Source organism: Denticeps clupeoides, unplaced genomic scaffold (genome assembly GCF_900700375.1).
Source record: "Denticeps clupeoides unplaced genomic scaffold, fDenClu1.1, whole genome shotgun sequence".
Taxonomy (NCBI): domain Eukaryota; kingdom Metazoa; phylum Chordata; class Actinopteri; order Clupeiformes; family Denticipitidae; genus Denticeps; species Denticeps clupeoides.
Genome location: NW_021629714.1, coordinates 104,718 through 124,376, shown reverse-complemented (window position 1 = coordinate 124,376; position 19,659 = coordinate 104,718). Strand labels below are relative to the sequence as shown.

The window sequence follows — 19,659 nt, the reverse complement described above, 5'->3', positions numbered from 1 at the left end:
AACTACACACACACACACACAACCACTACACGGTTCAGACGTAAACTACACACACACACACACAACCACTACACGGTTCAGACGTAAACTACACACACACACACACACACACACAACCACTACACGGTTCAGACGTAAACTACACACACACAACAACCACTACACGGTTCAGACGTAAACCACACACAACCACTACACGGTTCAGACGTAAACTACACACACACACAACAACAACTGCACAGTTCATGCGTAAACTACACACACACACACACAACAACTCCACGGTTCATGCGTAAACTACACACACACACACCATTTACATTTACATTTACATTTACAGCATTTATCAGACGCCCTTATCCAGAGCGACTTACAATCAGTATTTACAGGGACAGTCTCCCTGGAGCAATTTAGGGTTAAGTGTCTTGCTCAGGGACACAATGGTAGTAAGTGGGATTCGAACCCGGGTCTTCTGGTTCATAGGCGAGTGTGTTACCCACTAGGCTACTACCACCCACACAACAACTCCACGGTTCATGCGTAAACTACACACACACACACACACACACACACACACAACCACTCCACGGTTCAGATGTAAACTACACACACACACAACAAACAACTACACGGTTCAGACGTAAACCACACACACACCACAACCACTACACGGTTCAGACGTAAACTACACACACACAACAACAACTGCACAGTTCATGCGTAAACTACACACACACACACACACACACACAACAACTCCACGGTTCATGCGTAAACTACACACACACACAACAACTGCACAGTTTATGCATAAACTACACACACACACACAAAACTACCACGGTTCATGCAGAAACTACACACACATACACACACACACACACAAAACAACTCCACGGTTCATGCAGAAACTACACACACATACACACACCCAACAACAACTCCACGGTTCATGCAGAACTACACACACACACACAACAACTCCACGGTTCATGCGTAAACTACACACACACACAACAACTCCACGGTTCATGCGTAAACTACAGACACACACAATAACTACACTGTTCAGACGTAAACTACATACACGAATCCACCACAAACTACACATCACATCCTTCCCACAAACACAACAACAATACAAACTTAACATAATTACATAAACATAGTTCCAGGAAACTTTCAGAATAAACTACGGAAGACTTAAATCTCTGAATTTGCACTGTGAAGTACAGCGGGGCTGCTTAGAATAATTAGTGCGTCTTTATTTGTGTACATATGTCCACGTGTCAGTTAAAAACATTAAATGTTCGTTATTTTAGAATGAAATCGTACAGAAATCTAGTTTTGATTTGTATTACATATACACTGGTCCCGTTTTAAATTTCTTTCCGAAATTCAGCCTCGGTGCAGAATTACAGCCTCTTTCATCCAGTGCCACAATGAGATTTCCCAGGATGCACCATTTCACCATCTGTAGCTTTAAATGCTAATGAGGAGGAGAGAGGCGTGACGAGGAGGAGAGCGTCCAATAGAGGTTGAGCGGGAAATAAAGTCATCAACACCATCCACCAACCACAATGATGTTTTAGGGACGGGGTGGGAAAAGCATGAGAAACGGTAGGTAACCTGTCCCCTTATGACGTCATAAGGGGACAAATTCCAGATGGGACTGTCTGAGCTGCTGCTCTCTAAACAGTGAAGCAGAACGACCAAACACTCTTTACCCCTGTCACCGTTTCTAGCCACTGCAGGACCAGAGACAGGCTCGGGGACATCGTATTAACATTTTAATTTCAGGGGACCTTTAAAAGTATTTCTTGTACATATGGTCCATAGTAAATGGGGCTTAAAGTGGAACGTGAAGCAGAAGAGAAATGAAGAGAAATGCAGAAGTGACGTGTGGCCTCGCCGCTACCGTGGTCTTCTGGACGTGTCCGCGCTGCGTGATGGTCTTGCTGTGTCTCTCGTTGGCGACTTTCATGCGCTGCACGGCCGACATGGTGGACGCGGCTCAGGAGGACGAGGACGCGGGACGCGGGAGACGCGGCGTGTTTGTTTTGTTTGTTTTCCGAGCCGAAACGGGTCAGTCGGCGCCTTCTTCTGCGCTTGTGGTGCCGGGAGGCCGCCACCGCTCTGCGGGCCACAGCGCCACCGCGGCTGCAGCGGCCGACCGGCGAAGTGCAGCCACCAACAGCGCCGCCAGCGTTTACTGGCGTAATTACATTATGTTTATCAAATGAAAGCTGTTAATTATTAAGCAAAAGCCAAATGATTTTACATTGAACACACAGAAGCAGTTAGTGTCAAAAATATTTTTTATTAAGAAATCTAGGGGGAAATGGTTTTGAATAAAATAAAAATTTTGTTCACTGTGAATATGGTATTTTTAATGAAATCAACACACAACATACACATTTGAAATAATACATTTTGTATAGCATCTGTAAACAGCTTTCAGAAGCTAATTAGTTGTGTTAAAATCACAGCAATTGACAAATGTGAGTTCACATTTAATTCTGATTGGGTCTTTAATAATAACGTGCTCGGTCTAGTCTACAGAGATCTACAGGATGTCACACCTTGCGTCAGTAACGTTACACACTACAAATAAATAACACACACGCGCAGCACACAGTCGCCGGGGTCGCGATGGCGTTAAGGCGATCTCTCATTCCGCTGCTTAATAATGATCGTTACAACAGAATCTCTGTCGGGTCAACACACTCTCACACACACACTCACACACACTCACACACACTGAGGGATCCAACGTGGAAGAACCTCGGGTCACAGGTACACACCAGAAGAAGCTGGCGGGGTCGTCGGGGGACATAAACTACACGGTTCTCGCCCAGAGAAGCAGGTGATGAAGCCACGCGGTCATGTGACCGAGCGTGTCCTCGCAGCAACAGGAAGCTCAGCAGCCGAGGCCACTAACTACCCCGATCCGGTCCATCTTCAGGCCGAAGCAGCCGCGTGGCGGCGGCTTCCTGCTCCGCCCCCGGAACTTCCTCTGCTGGATCACCAACTCCACGAGGTGGCGCGGCGCCGCCCGGTCAGATTCTGCCGGGTTTGACCCCTCGGTGACCTCTGGGTCTGCCAGTATGAGTGTGCGGATCTGAGGCCCGAACAGCTCTTCCAGAATCTGCGTTTAAAGAAATGACACTCGGGTCAGGAGTCTAGAAACACGAGACACCGGTCCTGGAGGAGGTCCGTCCCTCACCTGAGCGTCCGCTCTGTCTGCCGACGGACGACTCTCCACCTCTGCTGCGGCGAGGAAGAGGGTGAAGCACAGGAGGAAGCACAGCTGATGGGAGGTCAGGTTAGAGGAAGAAGACCAAGACATCTTTGTTTAGGATAAATGAAAAGTGCTCCGCTTTTCGTGCGAAGTTTTGAGACGTTAATAAAACGTCAGTTGTGCGTTGCTTGGAGGTTCTGTCCTGTGGAGGACCAGGACGGGTCGGTTGGGTGAGGGGGTCAGCGGCGGGTGTCTTTTAAAGGAGCATCGCTGTGACGTCACAGATTCCACAGCGTCGCCAGCGGCAACATGACGGCGTTGCCCCTAATAAACCCCGCCCACTTCACGTTCCACACACACACACACACACACACACACACACACACACAAGGCTGTTTATTTTTTATGAAGAAAGTGTCTGCAGAGGACCGAACCACAAAGAATGGACAACCACCTGGACACAGGAGACAGATTTCCAACAATTCATCACTCATTATTAGAGGTAGTACATGGACGTTAGAAGATGCTGAGGGTCCTCCTTCCTGTGTTGGAACTGGCCTGGCGGTTCATAGTCTTACTTATGCATAGACATGTTGGCCAGAGTTCCTGTTGACCCTGAGACCTACAGTCCACCCACTGTAACGTGAGGTGAGGAACGTCCAGAATCTTCCAGACAGGTGAACAGTCTACAGTTTACAGGTCAGTATTGAATCCTGCTTCAGTGTAATGACAATCAAGATCTTCTGGGTCTTCACCACACCTAAGTCTCTGTACATGTCCCACCTACAGTGTTCCCTTCTCTCTGGTGTCCAGCAGCCGTCCTGTTCCCACGCCTCCATTCCCATCCCATTCGCTCCGTCCCCGTGGTTACCTCTGTCAGGTCACATGGCCTCTGATTCATACGGGTGCACGTTGGTGTGGTTCCTCACAGTAGGAACACCCCACAGATTAACCCAGAATATGCTGTTAATTCATGTATTCGTTTACTGTCCCACTGTGTGCGACCTCTGACCTTATCAGGACCCGCCCCTTATAAAAGTTCCCCCTGGAAACGGCGGCCCATTCAGAAACTATGTCCTCCTCTGTGCTCGGAGCTTCGCAGCCAATAGTTGGACACGTTGAAGGAGTCTCCTAAGAGATGAGCAGCAGGTGAGAACGTGGAAAAGCCAGCTGGAGGGTGGGCAGGTCATTAAAGCCGCCGCAGATGTGAGATCTTATCCGGAGCGAAGGACCTCATTCCCTCACTAGGACCCGATCGGGACATATTTCCTAGAAAAGATCTAGTGGACGTTCATTCCACCAAGACAGAGTCTAGCTAAATGCTCTCCTAGTACCTTGAGAGATGGTGGTGCAGTGTTGGAGGATCAGAGAGATGACCAGTCATGAAATGGTGGTCCATGTTCCAGGCATCGTTCTGGATACGCTGGGATCGTAGAGAACTGACATAAAACGGCATCTCAGGAACGTAGATGATCCGTCGTTCCCCTGGTGATGCTGGAGAATCGAGGGTAGAAGCTCCGCCGTAAATCAGGTCATTGGCTTGTGGTGACGAGAGGAGACAGGCGAGGACGGGAGAGGGGCTTGGCGTGTGTGTCCCATTGTGCTGGAGAAAATGGAGGGAAAGATGGATGGATCTGTGACAAATAGCAAGGGGCGGAGCCACTGAAGACCCCTTTCTTTCCCTCTTCCTCTCGTCTGCGTACGTCCCTCCATCACTCTTCCACTGTGACGCATGGGGATTCGACCCCCACAGTTCGCACAGAAGGTGCTACTGATGACCTCTGACCTCTGATTACACATTTAGGCCAACTCCACTGTACCAGTCTGTTCATATTGTCATGCTTGGTCCCTTCTGGCGAGATCATGACCAAACACCATCACATGATGCCAGAAGAGTGAATTATGGGTGAAGTTTTCAAATGTATCATGTAATATAATATTCTATCGTCAAGGCAACAGACATCCCGCGTACGTTTACTTCCACCACGTCTGACCCATCAGCAGAGAAGGTTCTAGAACGAACTGAGGTGTGAAACACGCTTCTTACACATTTTAACAAAAATGGAATTGACCAGGAAGTTGTTGGACTAAACCATTGTTCCAGCGCGGCCCATCGGCCGTAATCTACACGCCGGAATACGAAATGAAGGCACGCAGCAAGTCGCATTTTATCTACAGATGACGTCACCAACGCTCAATAACCAGGTATTATGCATCTAAAATGATTACAGTTAGATGTATTATTATCATTCGAGAGTATAATTCTACTTACCATTAATGGGACCCCTGATGTTGTCGGGAGCCGACCAATTTGGTGAAATTCGGCTCAAAAGGAGGAACAGCACCATGAAACGTGACTTGATGCGCGTCATTGCAGAAAACGTATGTGGATCCAAATATGGAAGCACTTTTGAACGTAATAATCTGAGGTTTTGTCCACATTTCTGCAACTGAGGATGACGGCTGTGCGGTTTGGCTGAACATCCATCAGTTCATCTACCCTAGGGTGGTAGTAGCCTAGCGGGTAACACACTCGCCTACGAACCAGAAGACCCAGGATCAAACCCCACTTACTACCATCGTGTCCCTGAGCAGGACACTTAACCCTGAGTGTCTCCGGGGGGGGACTGTCCCTGTAACTACTGACTGTAAGTCCCTCTGGATAAGTGCTGGAAATGTAAATCTTCGAGCGCGTCCGTGATTTTTCCCACGGGGAAAGTGAATGGCTCTCTGATTAAATGTCCTGCGTATTTTATTTTCTCAAAATCAGTAAAACCAGAGATGAATTTTTCTTGCATTTGACTGACAGTTTTAACGAGTCGTTCTCTCTGTTGCGTGTCCAGTACACCGTCACACGCGTCATTCACACGCGGAAAGTGAGTTGGAGTTGTGCAGTGTACTCTCAACGCAGCCCAGCAGGTCATCAACAGGGTTTCCGTCACCTTGACGTCACCAGGTTCAGCTTGTTTAGGTGAGCTGTGACATCTGCAAGAAAAGCAACACTCGTTTTTTCACTCATTGTCTCTCAAGACTGGACATCTTTCTCCTTCGCCGATGTCATTAAGAAAGTGAACTATCTCGGGGAGGACAGCCAAAAAGCGATTCAAGACTTTCCCACGACTTCTCACTTCACTGTGCAGAATGAGGTCTCCGTAGGCAATTAAAGTTGACCACCTTGACCACGGTGTCCATAACCTCCACCAAGTATCCATCTACCAACTTGCTGCATAGTGCTTGCTGATGCACAATACAGTCAAATGCCAACAAGTCGCATTTCAGCGACGAGACCCTTGCGTTTTCCCGTCAGTAGTGACGGAGACAAGTGAGGATGCCGGTATGTTCATGTCTTTGCCTGCTTCACTAAGAGCTCTATGAATTTTCGCTCGATTTCAACGCGAATAAATCGTCTGTAACCAAACTGAGAGCTGAAGCAGTGGTTGGCTTAGTTTTTAGTTGTTCTGTCAAATCTTCAGACCCTTCAGAAATTCGCCGAGTAACCGTGTCGCTGCTGAGCTGCAAACGTTTTATCCTACGAATGATCTCGTTCTTGTGTTTCCAGAAAACCGTTCTTAACTAGCTCCCGTCACTGAACGGTTCGCTAATGTCACGGCCTGAGACACTTTTAAGCTAGCTCGCATTGTATTCTGCTCAGCGATGCCACTAGTTATCTAGAAAGCTCTTTCCTGAGATCCAAGTGGACATTTCTTGTCCAAAGTGGCGTGGGTGGGTTCGAAATGTCTTCTCATGTTTTGCTGTCCTCCTCGCTCGTTGACTGCACATTGAAGGTAGCTCTCTCCTACCTTCATTGCTGATGCATGTGTTCCTTCATCTTTTTTCTCCTCTAATAACACATTTGTCCATTTTGATGGTTAGTTGATGATCGTTTTAAACCCGTCAGAGCGCGCTTGGAATTACATCAGTTCATAGTTGCGTCAGTTCTGCGCATATATGAAAACATGATCACCGAAATGATTTTATGTGACAAAAATATTGTTCAAAGTTTGTTTAATACATTTTAAAAAATGAATTGAAAAACCATTTATTATTAATTTTATTTATTTCTTTTTTACGCAGGCTGAGGACCACTGCCGTACACGATGTACCTCATACGTTCACTTCCGATGTCTAATTTCTACTCCAAAATGTTTCCAATTCCGTGACCACAGCGCCCCCTGTACGCTGGAAGGAGAAACAGCGGTCTTCTACAGCACAGGAGCCCAGCCAAGACACACACACACACACACACACACACACAAGCTTCATACACAGTAAAGTACAGTGAGGTTAATAAAAGACAGAAAGCACACAACTCTGTCCAGTCCACTCATTTCACATAATTCACATTTAATTAAAATAAAAAATATACACAAAATGAGAAAGTGTTACAGTGATTTGAAGTAAACACCAAAAATAATAAGTGTACACACACACACACACACACACACAGAGCTGTGTGTGTTAAACTCAATTCTCTGCCTAATGGTCATTGCCAAGCAACACACACCCTTCAAGTTGAAATCCTCAGGTCCTTTCAGCTCTTCACAGCACTGACGTCAGACAAAGGACAGTGTGTGTGTGTGTGTGTGTGTGTGTGTGTCAGTGTGTGAGACTCCTGTCTCCTTCCTCAGGCAGGATGGAGAGCGGACCAATCACCACCTCTCCAGCATCACTCTGCACCAAAGGGGCGTGGCGTGAATGTCTTTTGCTCCGCCCACACGACAGGGTCTTACAGCAACGACACACATCCTCTTCTCCATCAAGCTCCTCCCACCTGCAGGGCAGAGGTCAGAGTCCATGAAGCTGCTGGCCTGATGTGGAGTGACCCCTGAACCCCTGAACCCCTGGTCTGGGGGCCAGCTCCACCTTCTCCAGGTTCCAAACACAGCATCACCAGAACCAGAAGGTTCATCACAAACTACTCAATGTAACGAACTACTTCAATCAGAGCAACAACAGGGTGGTAGTTACCTGGCGGGTAACCAGAAGACCCAGGTTCAAACCCCACTTACTACCATCGTGTCCCTGAGCAGGACACTTCACCCTGAGTGTCTCCAGGGGGGGACTGTCCCTGTAACTACTGATAGTAAGTCGCTCTGGATAAGGGCGTCTGGTAAATGCTGGAAATGTGTGTGTGTGTGTGTATGTGTGTGGTGGTGTGTGTGTGTGTGTGTGTGTGTGCGTCTAACCTTTCAGTGTGTGTGTTGTAATTGCAGCTCTTTGCCAGGTCGTAAGGAGACTTGTCGGCGTCTGCGACCTTCAGGACACAGTGAATGAAAACCTGAGACGGTCAGACAGAGGGGCAGGTCAGCTGGGGTCAGAGGTCAGGGTGATAACACGGTGGGCGGAGGGTCAGGGCTGACGTGACCGGGTTGGTACCTGGTCGCTGGTCTGGTGTGTGAAGCGGAAGGTTTGGATGCGGAGTCTCACCACGCTGTCAGAGGGAGTAGCCAGGAAACCAGAGCTGGAGACCTGACTGTCGACCAAACACCTGCACACACACACACGCATACACACGTACACACACACAATACACACGCATACACACACACACACACACACACAATACACACGCATACACACACACACAAAATACACACACGTACACACACACAATACACACGCATACACACAAAATACACACACGTACACACACACAATACATACACCCCACACGCACGTACACACACACAATACATACACCCCACACGCACGTACACACACACAATACACATGCATACATACACCCCACACGCACGTACACACACACACACACGCACGTACACACACACAATACACACGCATACATACACCCCACACGCACGTACACACACACACACACGCACGTACACACACACAATACACACGCATACATACACCCCACACGCACGTACACACACACACCGTGAGAACTTTGGTTTAAATGCCCGCTGTTCACCTGTAAGAAGTTTTGTCGTCACACCCGAAGTCGTCGACGATTGTGTATCTGCTGTCCAGCCCTCCTCCCGTGCCGGGCGTGGCCACACAGTGGTCGACGAACAATCGCAGGTGGGCGTGGCCATAGAGCTTTACAGATGCCTGGAGGTTCATCATCTGGCCCAGACGGAACGTTCTGGAGTCTGAAGCAGCAGACCAATCGTCTGGATGTACACACACAAACACACACACACAGCTGCAAAGGGTGTTTGGGTGCTAGTAGCCTAGTGGGTAACACACTCGCCTATGAACCAGAAGACCCGGGTTCAAACCCCACTTACTACCATCGTGTCCCTGAGCAAGACACTTAACCCTGAGTGTCTCCAGGGGGGGACTGTCCCTGTAACTACTGAGTGTAAGTCGCTCTGGACAAGTGTGTAAATGGAAGTGTTTGGTGGTGTGAGCGTGTAGACACGTCTCCACAGACCAGTCATGAGGCTGAAGGAGAAATCAAGCAGGCCGTGCAGGACCAGCGCAGTCTGGGGCCTTCGGTGAGGTCGAAGGTCAGCAGGCGGCATGATGGCGACGTCTTCACCTTCACTGCGGCTGCGTGGGAGAGACAGACAGGTGACCACGTGATCCTGGCGAGGCGGGTCTGCAGAACGGGGCGGGGCCTACCGCGGGTACCGTTTCCGCCCGGAGTCGGTCACCTGCAATCGGCGCAGAAACGCGTGATTCTACCGAGAGCCGCGTGTGTGGAGAAGACCGCGGATCTCCTTCCTCACCTCCACCGGCAGCGCGCAGGCGCACAGCGCGCACACGAGCAACGCGGCGCGACGCATGGCGACACACCTTCTTCTTCTAGCGACGCGCTTCATCCTCGTCCGGGCGACTTCCGGTGCAGCGCGACTTCAAACTGGCCGCTGCTGAGGGAACGAGCCAATCATCATGAAGCCTGGACACCCCTCCTCTGGATTCAATAAAGGCTCCGCCCCCAACCTAGCAGGTCCTGGAGACCACAGCTCCATCTACACAGCAGTGCATGCTGGTTACTGGGATCAATAAAAGCTCCGCCCCTCCATCCAGCAGGTCCAGGAGACCACGTTCCTCCACTGGTCCGACCACGGCTCCATCTACATAGCAGTGCATGCTGGTTACTGGGATCAATAAAGGCTCCGCCCCTCCATCCAGCAGGTCCAGGAGACCACGTTCCTCCACTGGTCCGACCACGGCTCCATCTACATAGCAGTGCATGCTGGTTACTGGGATCAATAAAGGCTCCGCCCCTCCATCCAGCAGGTCCTGGAGACCACAGCTCCACCTACACGGTGCCGCATGCTGGTTACTGGGATCAATAAAGGCTCCGCCTCTCCATCGAGCAGGTCCTGGAGACCACAGCTCCACCTACACGGTGCTGCATGCTGGTTACTGGGATCAATAAAGGCTCCGCCTCTCCATCGAGCAGGTCCTGGAGACCACAGCTCCACCTACACGGTGCTGCATGCTGGTTACTGGGATCAATAAAGACTCCGCCCCCAACCTAGCAGGTTCTGGAGACCACAGCTCCATCTACACAGCAGTGCATGCTGGTTACTGGGATCAATAAAGGCTCCGCCCCTTCATCCAGCAGGTCCTGGAGACCACAGCTCCACCTACACGGTGCTGCATGCTGGTTACTGGGATCAATAAAGACTCCGCCCCCAACCTAGCAGGTCCTGGAGACCACAGCTCCATCTACACAGCAGTGCATGCTGGTTACTGGGATCAATAAAGGCTCCGCCCCTCCATCCAGCAAGTTCTGGAGACCACGTTCCTCCGCTGGTCCGACCACGGCTCCATCTACATAGCAGTGCATGCTGGTTACTCGGATCAATAAAGGCTCCGCCCCTCCATCCAGCAGGTCCTGGAGACCACAGCTCCACCTACACGGTGCCGCATGCTGGTTACTGGGATCAATAAAGGCTCCGCCTCTCCATCGAGCAGGTCCTGGAGACCACAGCTCCACCTACACGGTGCTGCATGCTGGTTACTGGGATCAATAAAGGCTCCGCCTCTCCATCGAGCAGGTCCTGGAGACCACAGCTCCACCTACACGGTGCTGCATGCTGGTTACTGGGATCAATAAAGACTCCGCCCCCAACCTAGCAGGTTCTGGAGACCACAGCTCCATCTACACAGCAGTGCATGCTGGTTACTGGGATCAATAAAAGCTCCGCCCCTCCATCCAGCAGGTCCAGGAGACCACGTTCCTCCGCTGGTCCGACCACGGCTCCATCTACATAGCAGTGCATGCTGGTTACTCGGATCAATAAAGACTCCACCCCCAACCTAGCAGGTTATGGAGACCACAGCTCCATCTACACAGCAGTGCATGCTGGTTACTGGGATCAATAAAGGCTCCGCCCCTTCATCCAGCAGGTCCTGGAGACCACAGCTCCACCTACACGGTGCTGCATGCTGGTTACTGGGATCAATAAAGACTCCGCCCCCAACCTAGCAGGTCCTGGAGACCACAGCTCCATCTACACAGCAGTGCATGCTGGTTACTGGGATCAATAAAGGCTCCACCCCTCCATCCAGCAGGTCCTGGAGACCACAGCTCCACCTACACGGTGCTGCATGCTGGTTACTGGGATCAATAAAGACTCCGCCCCCAACCTAGCAGGTCCTGGAGACCACAGCTCCATCTACACAGCAGTGCATGCTGGTTACTGGGATCAATAAAGGCTCCGCCCCTCCATCCAGCAAGTTCTGGAGACCACGTTCCTCCGCTGGTCCGACCACGGCTCCATCTACATAGCAGTGCATGCTGGTTACTCGGATCAATAAAGGCTCCGCCCCTCCATCCAGCAGGTTCTGGAGCTCACAGCTCCATCTACACAGCAGTGCATGCTGGTTACTGGGATCAATAAAGACTCCGCCCCCAACCTAGCAGGTTCTGGAGACCACAGCTCCATCTACATGGCGCTGCATGCTGGTCATTGTCCATTTTTATTATTAATTACGCTGCTGGTCTGGGAGGGACATGATTTGGTCGGTTCTAAAAGGCTGGGTTCCAGAGACGAGAACCAGGACGATGAAGATCTTAGTTTATAATACGGACCAAGATTTTTATTTAGAAGAAGAAATAAAAAAATCCACACACGACATCCATTTTGAAAAAAGTTTATTGTTGGCGTCCTTGGACACGGTGGACATGTGAGGTGTGTTTACATGGACTGAGGGGGACATCGTGCTGCACTTCAGAGTTTGGGGTGGCGGAAGTCCTTCCCGGCGAATTTGGCCTTTTGGCCGAGCTCCTCCTCGATCCTGCGGAGGGACGAGAGAGCGTTGAGGACGAGCGACTGGTGGGGACCACGTGGAACCCCGACGTGAGGAGGAACACCTCACCTCATCAGCTGGTTGTATTTGGCCAGACGCTCGGACCTGCAGGGGGCGCCGGTCTTGATCTGGGACGGGCGGGAGAACGCGGGTCAGCGGAGGTCGGAGCGCCGCACGCGCCGCCGGGACACCTACCTGTCCGGTGCACAGTCCCACCACCAGGTCCGCGATGAAGGTGTCCTCCGTCTCGCCCGAGCGGTGGCTCACCATCACCCCCCAGCCGTTGGACTGGGCCAGTTTGCAGCTGCGGAGAAGAACGGGCGGGGCGGGGTCAGCACCGCACGGGCCCCGCCCCGCCCCCACCCCAACACTTACGCCTGGATGGACTCGGTGACGGAGCCGATCTGGTTGACCTTCAGCAGCAGGCAGTTGCAGGCCTTCTTCTCCACCGCCTGCTGGATGCGCTTGGGGTTGGTGACGGTCAGGTCGTCGCCCACGACCTGGATGTCGACGGAGCCGGTGAACTTGGTCCAGTTGTCCCAGTCGTCCTGGTCGAACGGGTCTTCGATGGACTGAACTGGGAGGGGGGAGAGTGAGTTTGCTGGGCGTCGCCCTCGCGCTGTGTGGGCGTGTCTCCCTGCAGGTACCTGGGTAGTTCTTGATGAAGCTCTTGTAAAGATCTCCCAGCTGCTCTCCTGAGATGTGCCTGGCCGGGTCGTCGGGGGACTTGAAGTCCAGGTCGTACTTGCCGTTCCTGAAGAACTCGGACGCGGCCACGTCCATGCCGATGATGATCTTGTCCGGGTACCCGGCCTTCTCGATGGCGGACTTCAGCAGCTCCAGAGCTGCGGACACACAAGGCGCACGTCAACGTACATCACGCGCGCTTCCAGAAGCTTCTACGCGGGCTGGCGGCGGGCAGCGAACCCTCGTTGTTCTCCAGGATGTTGGGCGCGAAGCCGCCCTCGTCCCCCACGTTGGTGGCGTCCTTGCCGTACTTGCTCTTGATGACGCTCTTCAGGTTGTGGTAGACCTCGGCGCCGATGCGCATGGCCTCGTGGAAGTTCTGCGCTCCCACGGGCAGGATCATGAACTCCTGCATGGCCAGCTTGTTCCCAGCGTGCGAGCCGCCGTTGATCACGTTAAACGCCTGCGCGAGCGAGAGTGAGCGAGAGAGAGGTAGAGAGAGGTCGAGCGAGAGAGAGGTCGAGCGAGAGAGAGAGCAAGAGGGAGCAAGAGGGCGAGCGAAAGGGAGAGAGAGAGAGAGGCAGAGAGAGAGGGAGAGCGAGCAAGAGGGCGAGCGAAAGGGAGAGAGAGAGGGCGAGCGAGAGAGAGGGCGAGCGAAAGGGAGAGAGACGGCGAGAGAGAGGGCGAGTGAGAGAGAGAGAGTGAGGGCGAGAGGACAAGCGAGTGAGAGGGCGAGCGAGTGAGAGGCTACAACTGACCGGCACAGGCAGGATGACATCCTTGTTCCCGGCGAGGTCGGCGATGTGGCGGTACAGAGGAACTCCTTTTTCAGCCGCACCCGCCTTACACACGGCGAGGGACACGCCCAGGATGGCGTTGGCACCAAACTTGGCTACAGTGACAGCGGGACAGAATCAAAGAGAACGTTCTGTGTGTGTGAGTGTGTGAGTGTGTGAGTGAGTGAGTGAGTGAGAGACACTCACATTTGTTCTCAGTTCCATCCAGCTCCAGCATGAACTTGTCGATCTTCTCCTGCTCCACCACACTCAGTTTCTATCAGCAGTGCGAGAGGTCAGAGGTCAACTTTCATCACCTTTAATGATAAGACTACATCTATGCTCACTCCATGTAGAGTCTATAGACTGGTTGCTGCAGAAGTAAAGCAGCGAGGCAGATCTACAGCGTCCAGACCGAAGTACCTTCTCAATCAGTTTGGGAGCGATGTCCTTGTTCACGTGATCGACAGCCTTCTGGGTTCCTGCAGGACAAACGCAGTCAGAGCACGGAGTCAACCAACGTGTGTGCGCGTGTGTGTGTATACGTGTATATGCGTGAGTATGCTCGTACGTGTGTGTGTATACGTGTATATGCGTGAGTATGCTCGTACGTGTGTGTGTATACGTGTATATGCGTGAGTATGCTCGTACGTGTGTGTGTGTGTGTGTGTGTGTGTGTGTGCACCTTTGCCCAGGTAGCGGCCCTTGTCTCCATCTCTCAGCTCCAGAGCTTCATGAACACCTGTAGAGGCTCCACTGGGCACGGCGGCCCTGAAATGACCTTGCAGGCGGGGAGTAAAATCAATAAATACACATCCTCCCCAGGTTGTGTGTGTGTGTGTGTGTGTGTGTGTGTGTGTGTGTGTGTGTGTGTGTGTATCACACACACCTTTTGCAGTGTACAGGTCCACCTCCACAGTGGGGTTTCCTCTGGAGTCCAGAATCTCCCGAGCGTGAATCTTAGTGATGGACATCCTGAGAAGACAGACAGACAGAGGAACTTTTCAGAGGCCCAACCGGGGGTTCTGGACCCCGAGATCCGCTGCTGGGCAGGCGGTTCCCTCCACTCCCGTTTTAACAAGTACGGAACGCGGATTTACTCCTGAAATCCAGCATCTAGGACCTCTTTACTGCACCACGTCCCCCCAACACACGCTGCTTCAGATGTGGCCTATAAATAGAGGCGGGGCAACGAGGGCAGCGTGCGTGTCTTAAATAAGCCCTGACATCCATTTCCCATCATGCACTGCCACTCACACGACGCGACACTTCTCTTATCGTCTCGTCCTCACCGCGGCACGTAACGTCTGGACCTCTTTTTAAGGCCAACGTGACCCCGCACGGTGACCTTAGTGGAAAGGCGTATCCAGACAGTCGGTACAAAAATAAAAATGAAACGACGTCGCAGCACGAATGCAATTTTATTTCACAGAATTCCACCTCACTGCCTCTCTTTGACCTCTGACCTTTCAGACAAAAGGTCAGGTCCTTAAAAGGGGCTCTTAAAGCGCTCCAGCTGCCCGGTGGCCTTCCCGGAATTCCCACAGCCCCACGAGACGGGGTCGGGACAGGACAGATGCTCAGAAGTTAAATCTGAGCCGGATCGTCTGATTGGTCAGTGGTGCCGGACCCTCGCCTCACACCTGCACCCAGAGCAGTTTGGCCGATATGGGCGTGGTTCTGCTCGGTGACGTCACCGTGACGCAACGCCCGGACTTCGGACGCACGAAGTTCACAATTCCACACACCTTGAGGAATAACACATTTCTCGGTGACCTATGACCCTTCAACCGGGCGCATAAATAGAAAAAAGTTTTTAAAAGTTGCTACTTCTCCTGAAGCCGCTGTATTAACGCGTCCGTGAAGGTCACCTGAGTACAGGAGACGGACGCGCTTTCAGCGCGACGTGAGACCCCTGCGTCCAGTCGAGAGAAACCACGGTCGCCCGAGACAGACGTGTAGACCCCCGGGACCCCCTGGACCCCCGTTACCTGGCTGTCGTGGTCCGCCTGCACGTCTGACCGCCTGCCGGACTTCGGAGTGCACGCCCGGCGTCCACCCGCGGAATTTATAGACGCTCCCTGGGCGACGGCGGGTTGGGGACCGTCGCGAAAGGTCGCGCTTTGACCTGAAACGTATCGGCGGAGGAGAAGTTTGGGCTCGTGGTGCATTTTGTACTTTTGCTCTGATCGAAAGGACAAATGCGAATCTGTATCCGGCCTTTATCAATTTCTAGTTTAAATTGATCAAGTTTGTCGTATTCTGTGTGTAAGTGAGAAAGACTCACATTTACATTTTACTTTTACAGCATTCACCAGACGCCCTTATCCAGAGCGACTTACAGTCAGTAGTGACAGACAGAGCAGACCGTACAGAACGAGTATAATGAAGGTCAGGAGGCGGCCTGAGTTACAGTAGTTACAGTGAGTTCTGGGTGTCCTGTCCCCGAACAGACTGCGATTTACATGGACTTGCACGTTATTTTAGTGTAAATTTAATCCTTCCCTGTCTCTCCATTTGAAACCTTTATTTTGAATTATTTCACGTTGAAAACGTGCATCGCCACGGATACCGCTTGACCTGTATCCGTACCGCCAGTACCTGCGGCTCGCTCGCACCGGCTCCGTTTGCTCAGGTTCCTGCTCAATACGTCCATTCTGGACTCTCTGTCAGACGCTCCCTAATATGGACCTTGACCTCTAGATGAAAGGTCAGGGTGGACTTAAAGGGGAAATGTGAGAGCGGGCTGGGGTTCGAGTGGAAAGGGCATCACACACACACACACACTCTACCCTTTCCCGCACCTCCTCCTTTAACCCCTGACCTTTAGCATGCGGCTATAATTACCAGCAGCTTCGTACCAACACACACACTTCAGCGCTGGTTTACTCCACGTCCATCCTCCTCTTCACCTTCCTCCATCTCCGGGGACGTAATCGCGGCCTCCACAAGAGGTCACCAGCTCTCCTCCCACGGCATGAGAAGAGGTCTCGGTTGCTTCACCACGAGCTTTGAGGAAGTCCACAAGGCCCCTCTGCAGACTTGGAGGCCACCTCCTGACCTTCTTATTACTCCGTTCTGTACGGTTCAGATGAAATTCCACGTAACTGCACGCAAGTTCTCTACGATCAGACTCAGTACGAGCCCTGCAGATATGGGGCGTGAAGACCATCGTGTAGAACTTGTGTAATATGCCTTCGTGGGTCTAAATTAGTCCTGGAATTGTGTATTCGATTAATATGACCGCCGTGAACGCCTCAACTTCCTGGACTGAGGCTCTGTTATTCACCTGCCTTCATGTCATCACTTCCTGTTAACCTTTGACCCGATAGATAAGATGACAGGCTGTACTTGGGCGTTAAAACGGTACAATCCGGATATGAAGAGGCGTGTGAGAAACGCTGACGCCGTTCCACAAAAACCCCGACTTTATTCTCACTTCCTGTTGGACCATCGTGACTTTGGCAGTCAAATGAACAAGATCTCCTGGACTGGTCCTACAGCAGATCTCCTGCAGCTCAACATCTAACACAGACGTTATGTCCTCCTGCCCTTCAGGCCCACCCACCACAGCGGCCTGGACGACCAATCACAGTCCTCCTGGCTTCGTTTAAATGTCTCGTTACAGAAATAAGCAGAAACAGTCGGAGACTCGCAATAAATCCTCTTTAATTTTCTTACAGCGTTTTGTTCAGTGGAGGTCAGAAAAAAAAAAAAAAAAAAACTATAAAATAAAACAGAAAATGAGAAGAACCCGGCCAGTCACGACGATCCGGGGCGCCAGTCATGCCTCCGGCCAGGGGACACAGCGGGCCGCTTCCGGGCGGGGCAGCCCAGTGGGCGGAGTCATCTGATGGGGCGTCTAGTAATTGGCTTTCCTGAGGTAATCTGCCATCTCGAAGGCTTTGAAGTTGAGCTTCCCTCCGTGCGTGTCTTTCTTTCCTTTTACCAGAACTAGAGCTGAGGGACAGACGGGGGGGGACAGTCAGCAGGGTCCTGCTCGGGGACGCCCCGGTAGTAAGCGTGTACGTACCTTTGTTGGTCTTGGCGATGCAGATGCTGTAGGTGTCGGGGTCGGCGTCGGTGGCCTTTGTCCGGATGTCCATGGTGTGCTGTTGGTCCACGTTGAGGGCGTCCCGCAGCACCGTGCACTTCTGTCCCCCCAGAGTCACGCCGCCGGCGAACATGGCGCTGCGGTCGTTCGCCACGAGCGCTTTAATCTCCGCGGGCTGCAACACACACACACACACACACAAGCTGCAACAGGCAGGTTCATCACTGCAGCACATTCCAGAGGCGGGACGCGAGGGGTCGAGTCTCGTCACGTCCGAAGGCCCAGACGCCGCGGCGGCGGCGGCGGCCATCTTCCCTAAAACACGCCCATGTGTTCGGGACACGCCGTGACACGCTGCTGCAGAGACGCCCCTCACACACACCACCGCATGCTAGTCATGTGATGGCAGAAAAACAGGCCACGCCCACTCGGTTTTTCAGACCCCCGCGGGTTCAAATCGAGGGGAAAGGCGTTTGTCGTGGCCCCGCCCACACTGCTGGACACACAAGAGGTCAGAGGTCGAACCACATCGACGTAAGGGCGCAAAAGCAGCTTCGTGACCAAATAAGGAAATGATGGATGGCAGGAGGGCGGGGCCAGGTGACTCCTACCGTTATCCTGCCGAACGTCCCGCCGGGGTTGGACGCCCACACGGACTCTGCTCCCGCCTCGTGGCCCAGGATGGCGGCGTCCAGCACGAAGTCCCCGCTCATCAGGTTGGTGACGTACTGCTGCCAGGCCATGGTGACGATGATGCACGTGATCTGCGGCGGAGCGCGCGTTAGGAAGGCGGGGTGAAAGGTGAAGGGTGAGAGGTGAGAGGTGAGCGGGAGCGGCGTTACCTGGTCGAACCTTCCTGGCGACTTCAGCTGCAGAGTGAAGAGGAGGAGGAAGTGCGCGAGTTTATATGGGGCCCGCGCCCACTTCCTCAAACTTTCTAACGCGCCAGCGGCGACGTGCTGACGTAGCGGGGCGGGGCGGGGCGGGGCGTGGCCGAGACCTGTCAGCTGCATTCCTTCCTGGGTCCTGCACAAGATCGCTCCGTTTCATTCATTCACTCGTTTACTCACCTGTTCACTCATACGACTCATAATAAATCATTCATTCACTCATAAGTGAATACACAGCAACACAGTAAAATATGTCCTCTGCATTTAACCATCACCCTGAGTGAGCAGTGGGCACCATGACAGGCGCCCGGGGAGCAGTGTGTGGGGACGGTGCTTTGCTCAGTGGCACCTTGGTGGATCGGGGTTCGAACCAGCAACCTTGTGATTACGGGGCCGCTTCCTTAACCGCTAGGCCACCACTGCTGGGGCAGGTCTGAGACCTGCATTCTATCCTGAGTCCTGCACAAGATCGTTTATTCATCTGTTCACTCATACAACTCATAATAAATCCTAAACCTAAGCCTCATTCAACTCATAATTACATTTTACATTTACAGCATTTACCAGACGCCCTTATACAGAGCGACTTACAGTCAGTAGTGACAGGGACAGTCCCCCCCTGGAGACACTCAGGGACACGATGGTAGTAAGTGGGATTTGAACCTGGGTCTTCTGGTTCATAGGCGAGAGTGTTACCCACCTGGAAACTACCACAATAATTAATTCATACACTCATCAAATCACACATACAACTCATAAAATATCATTCATTCATTC

At 52.2% G+C, this 19,659-nt stretch overlaps 4 protein-coding genes across 7 annotated transcripts; all 4 read right to left on the bottom strand.

The window, feature by feature from the left end:
* Window positions 1-2,340: 2,340 nt before the first annotated feature.
* LOC114772511 (C-type natriuretic peptide 2-like) lies at window positions 2,341-7,175 on the bottom strand. 2 transcript variants are annotated; one of them, XR_003743984.1, is made up of 5 exons: window positions 7,042-7,175; window positions 5,514-6,226; window positions 4,576-4,844; window positions 3,227-3,310; window positions 3,124-3,148 (listed from the first exon to the last, which is right to left on the bottom strand). XR_003743984.1 is itself a non-coding variant. In XM_028965382.1 (2 exons), exons 1-2 carry the CDS (start codon window positions 3,347-3,349, stop codon window positions 2,921-2,923), a joined length of 351 nt encoding a protein of 116 aa, XP_028821215.1. In that variant the 5' UTR covers window positions 3,350-5,498; the 3' UTR covers window positions 2,341-2,920. The 2 variants fall into 2 exon arrangements, 1 of the variants encoding a protein (XP_028821215.1); XM_028965382.1 differs by lacking the exons at window positions 5,514-6,226; window positions 7,042-7,175 and having other exon boundaries at window positions 2,341-3,148; window positions 3,227-5,498.
* Window positions 7,176-7,749: 574 nt separating this feature from the next.
* LOC114772516 (zona pellucida sperm-binding protein 3-like) lies at window positions 7,750-10,199 on the bottom strand. 3 transcript variants are annotated; one of them, XM_028965388.1, is made up of 7 exons: window positions 9,940-10,199; window positions 9,833-9,864; window positions 9,642-9,760; window positions 9,201-9,378; window positions 8,618-8,729; window positions 8,428-8,519; window positions 7,750-8,012 (listed from the first exon to the last, which is right to left on the bottom strand). In XM_028965388.1, exons 1-7 carry the CDS (start codon window positions 10,030-10,032, stop codon window positions 7,838-7,840), a joined length of 801 nt encoding a protein of 266 aa, XP_028821221.1. In that variant the 5' UTR covers window positions 10,033-10,199; the 3' UTR covers window positions 7,750-7,837. The 3 variants fall into 3 exon arrangements, with proteins under 3 accessions (XP_028821221.1, XP_028821222.1, XP_028821223.1); XM_028965389.1 differs by having other exon boundaries at window positions 8,428-8,495; XM_028965390.1 differs by having other exon boundaries at window positions 9,833-10,199.
* A 2,104-nt stretch (window positions 10,200-12,303) lies between these two features.
* eno3 (enolase 3, (beta, muscle)) lies at window positions 12,304-16,052 on the bottom strand. Its single transcript, XM_028965380.1, has 12 exons — window positions 15,930-16,052; window positions 14,828-14,913; window positions 14,624-14,719; window positions 14,362-14,420; window positions 14,146-14,215; window positions 13,921-14,054; window positions 13,403-13,625; window positions 13,123-13,320; window positions 12,851-13,052; window positions 12,671-12,779; window positions 12,545-12,603; window positions 12,304-12,463 (listed from the first exon to the last, which is right to left on the bottom strand). The coding sequence occupies exons 2-12, from the start codon at window positions 14,910-14,912 to the stop codon at window positions 12,397-12,399; spliced, it is 1,302 nt and encodes a 433-aa protein (XP_028821213.1). The 5' UTR covers window position 14,913; window positions 15,930-16,052; the 3' UTR covers window positions 12,304-12,396.
* A 1,533-nt stretch (window positions 16,053-17,585) lies between these two features.
* Window positions 17,586-18,950, bottom strand: pfn1 (profilin 1). Its single transcript, XM_028965386.1, has 4 exons — window positions 18,835-18,950; window positions 18,604-18,756; window positions 17,972-18,167; window positions 17,586-17,898 (listed from the first exon to the last, which is right to left on the bottom strand). The coding sequence occupies exons 2-4, from the start codon at window positions 18,733-18,735 to the stop codon at window positions 17,801-17,803; spliced, it is 426 nt and encodes a 141-aa protein (XP_028821219.1). The 5' UTR covers window positions 18,736-18,756; window positions 18,835-18,950; the 3' UTR covers window positions 17,586-17,800.
* Between the last annotated feature and the right edge of the window lie 709 nt (window positions 18,951-19,659).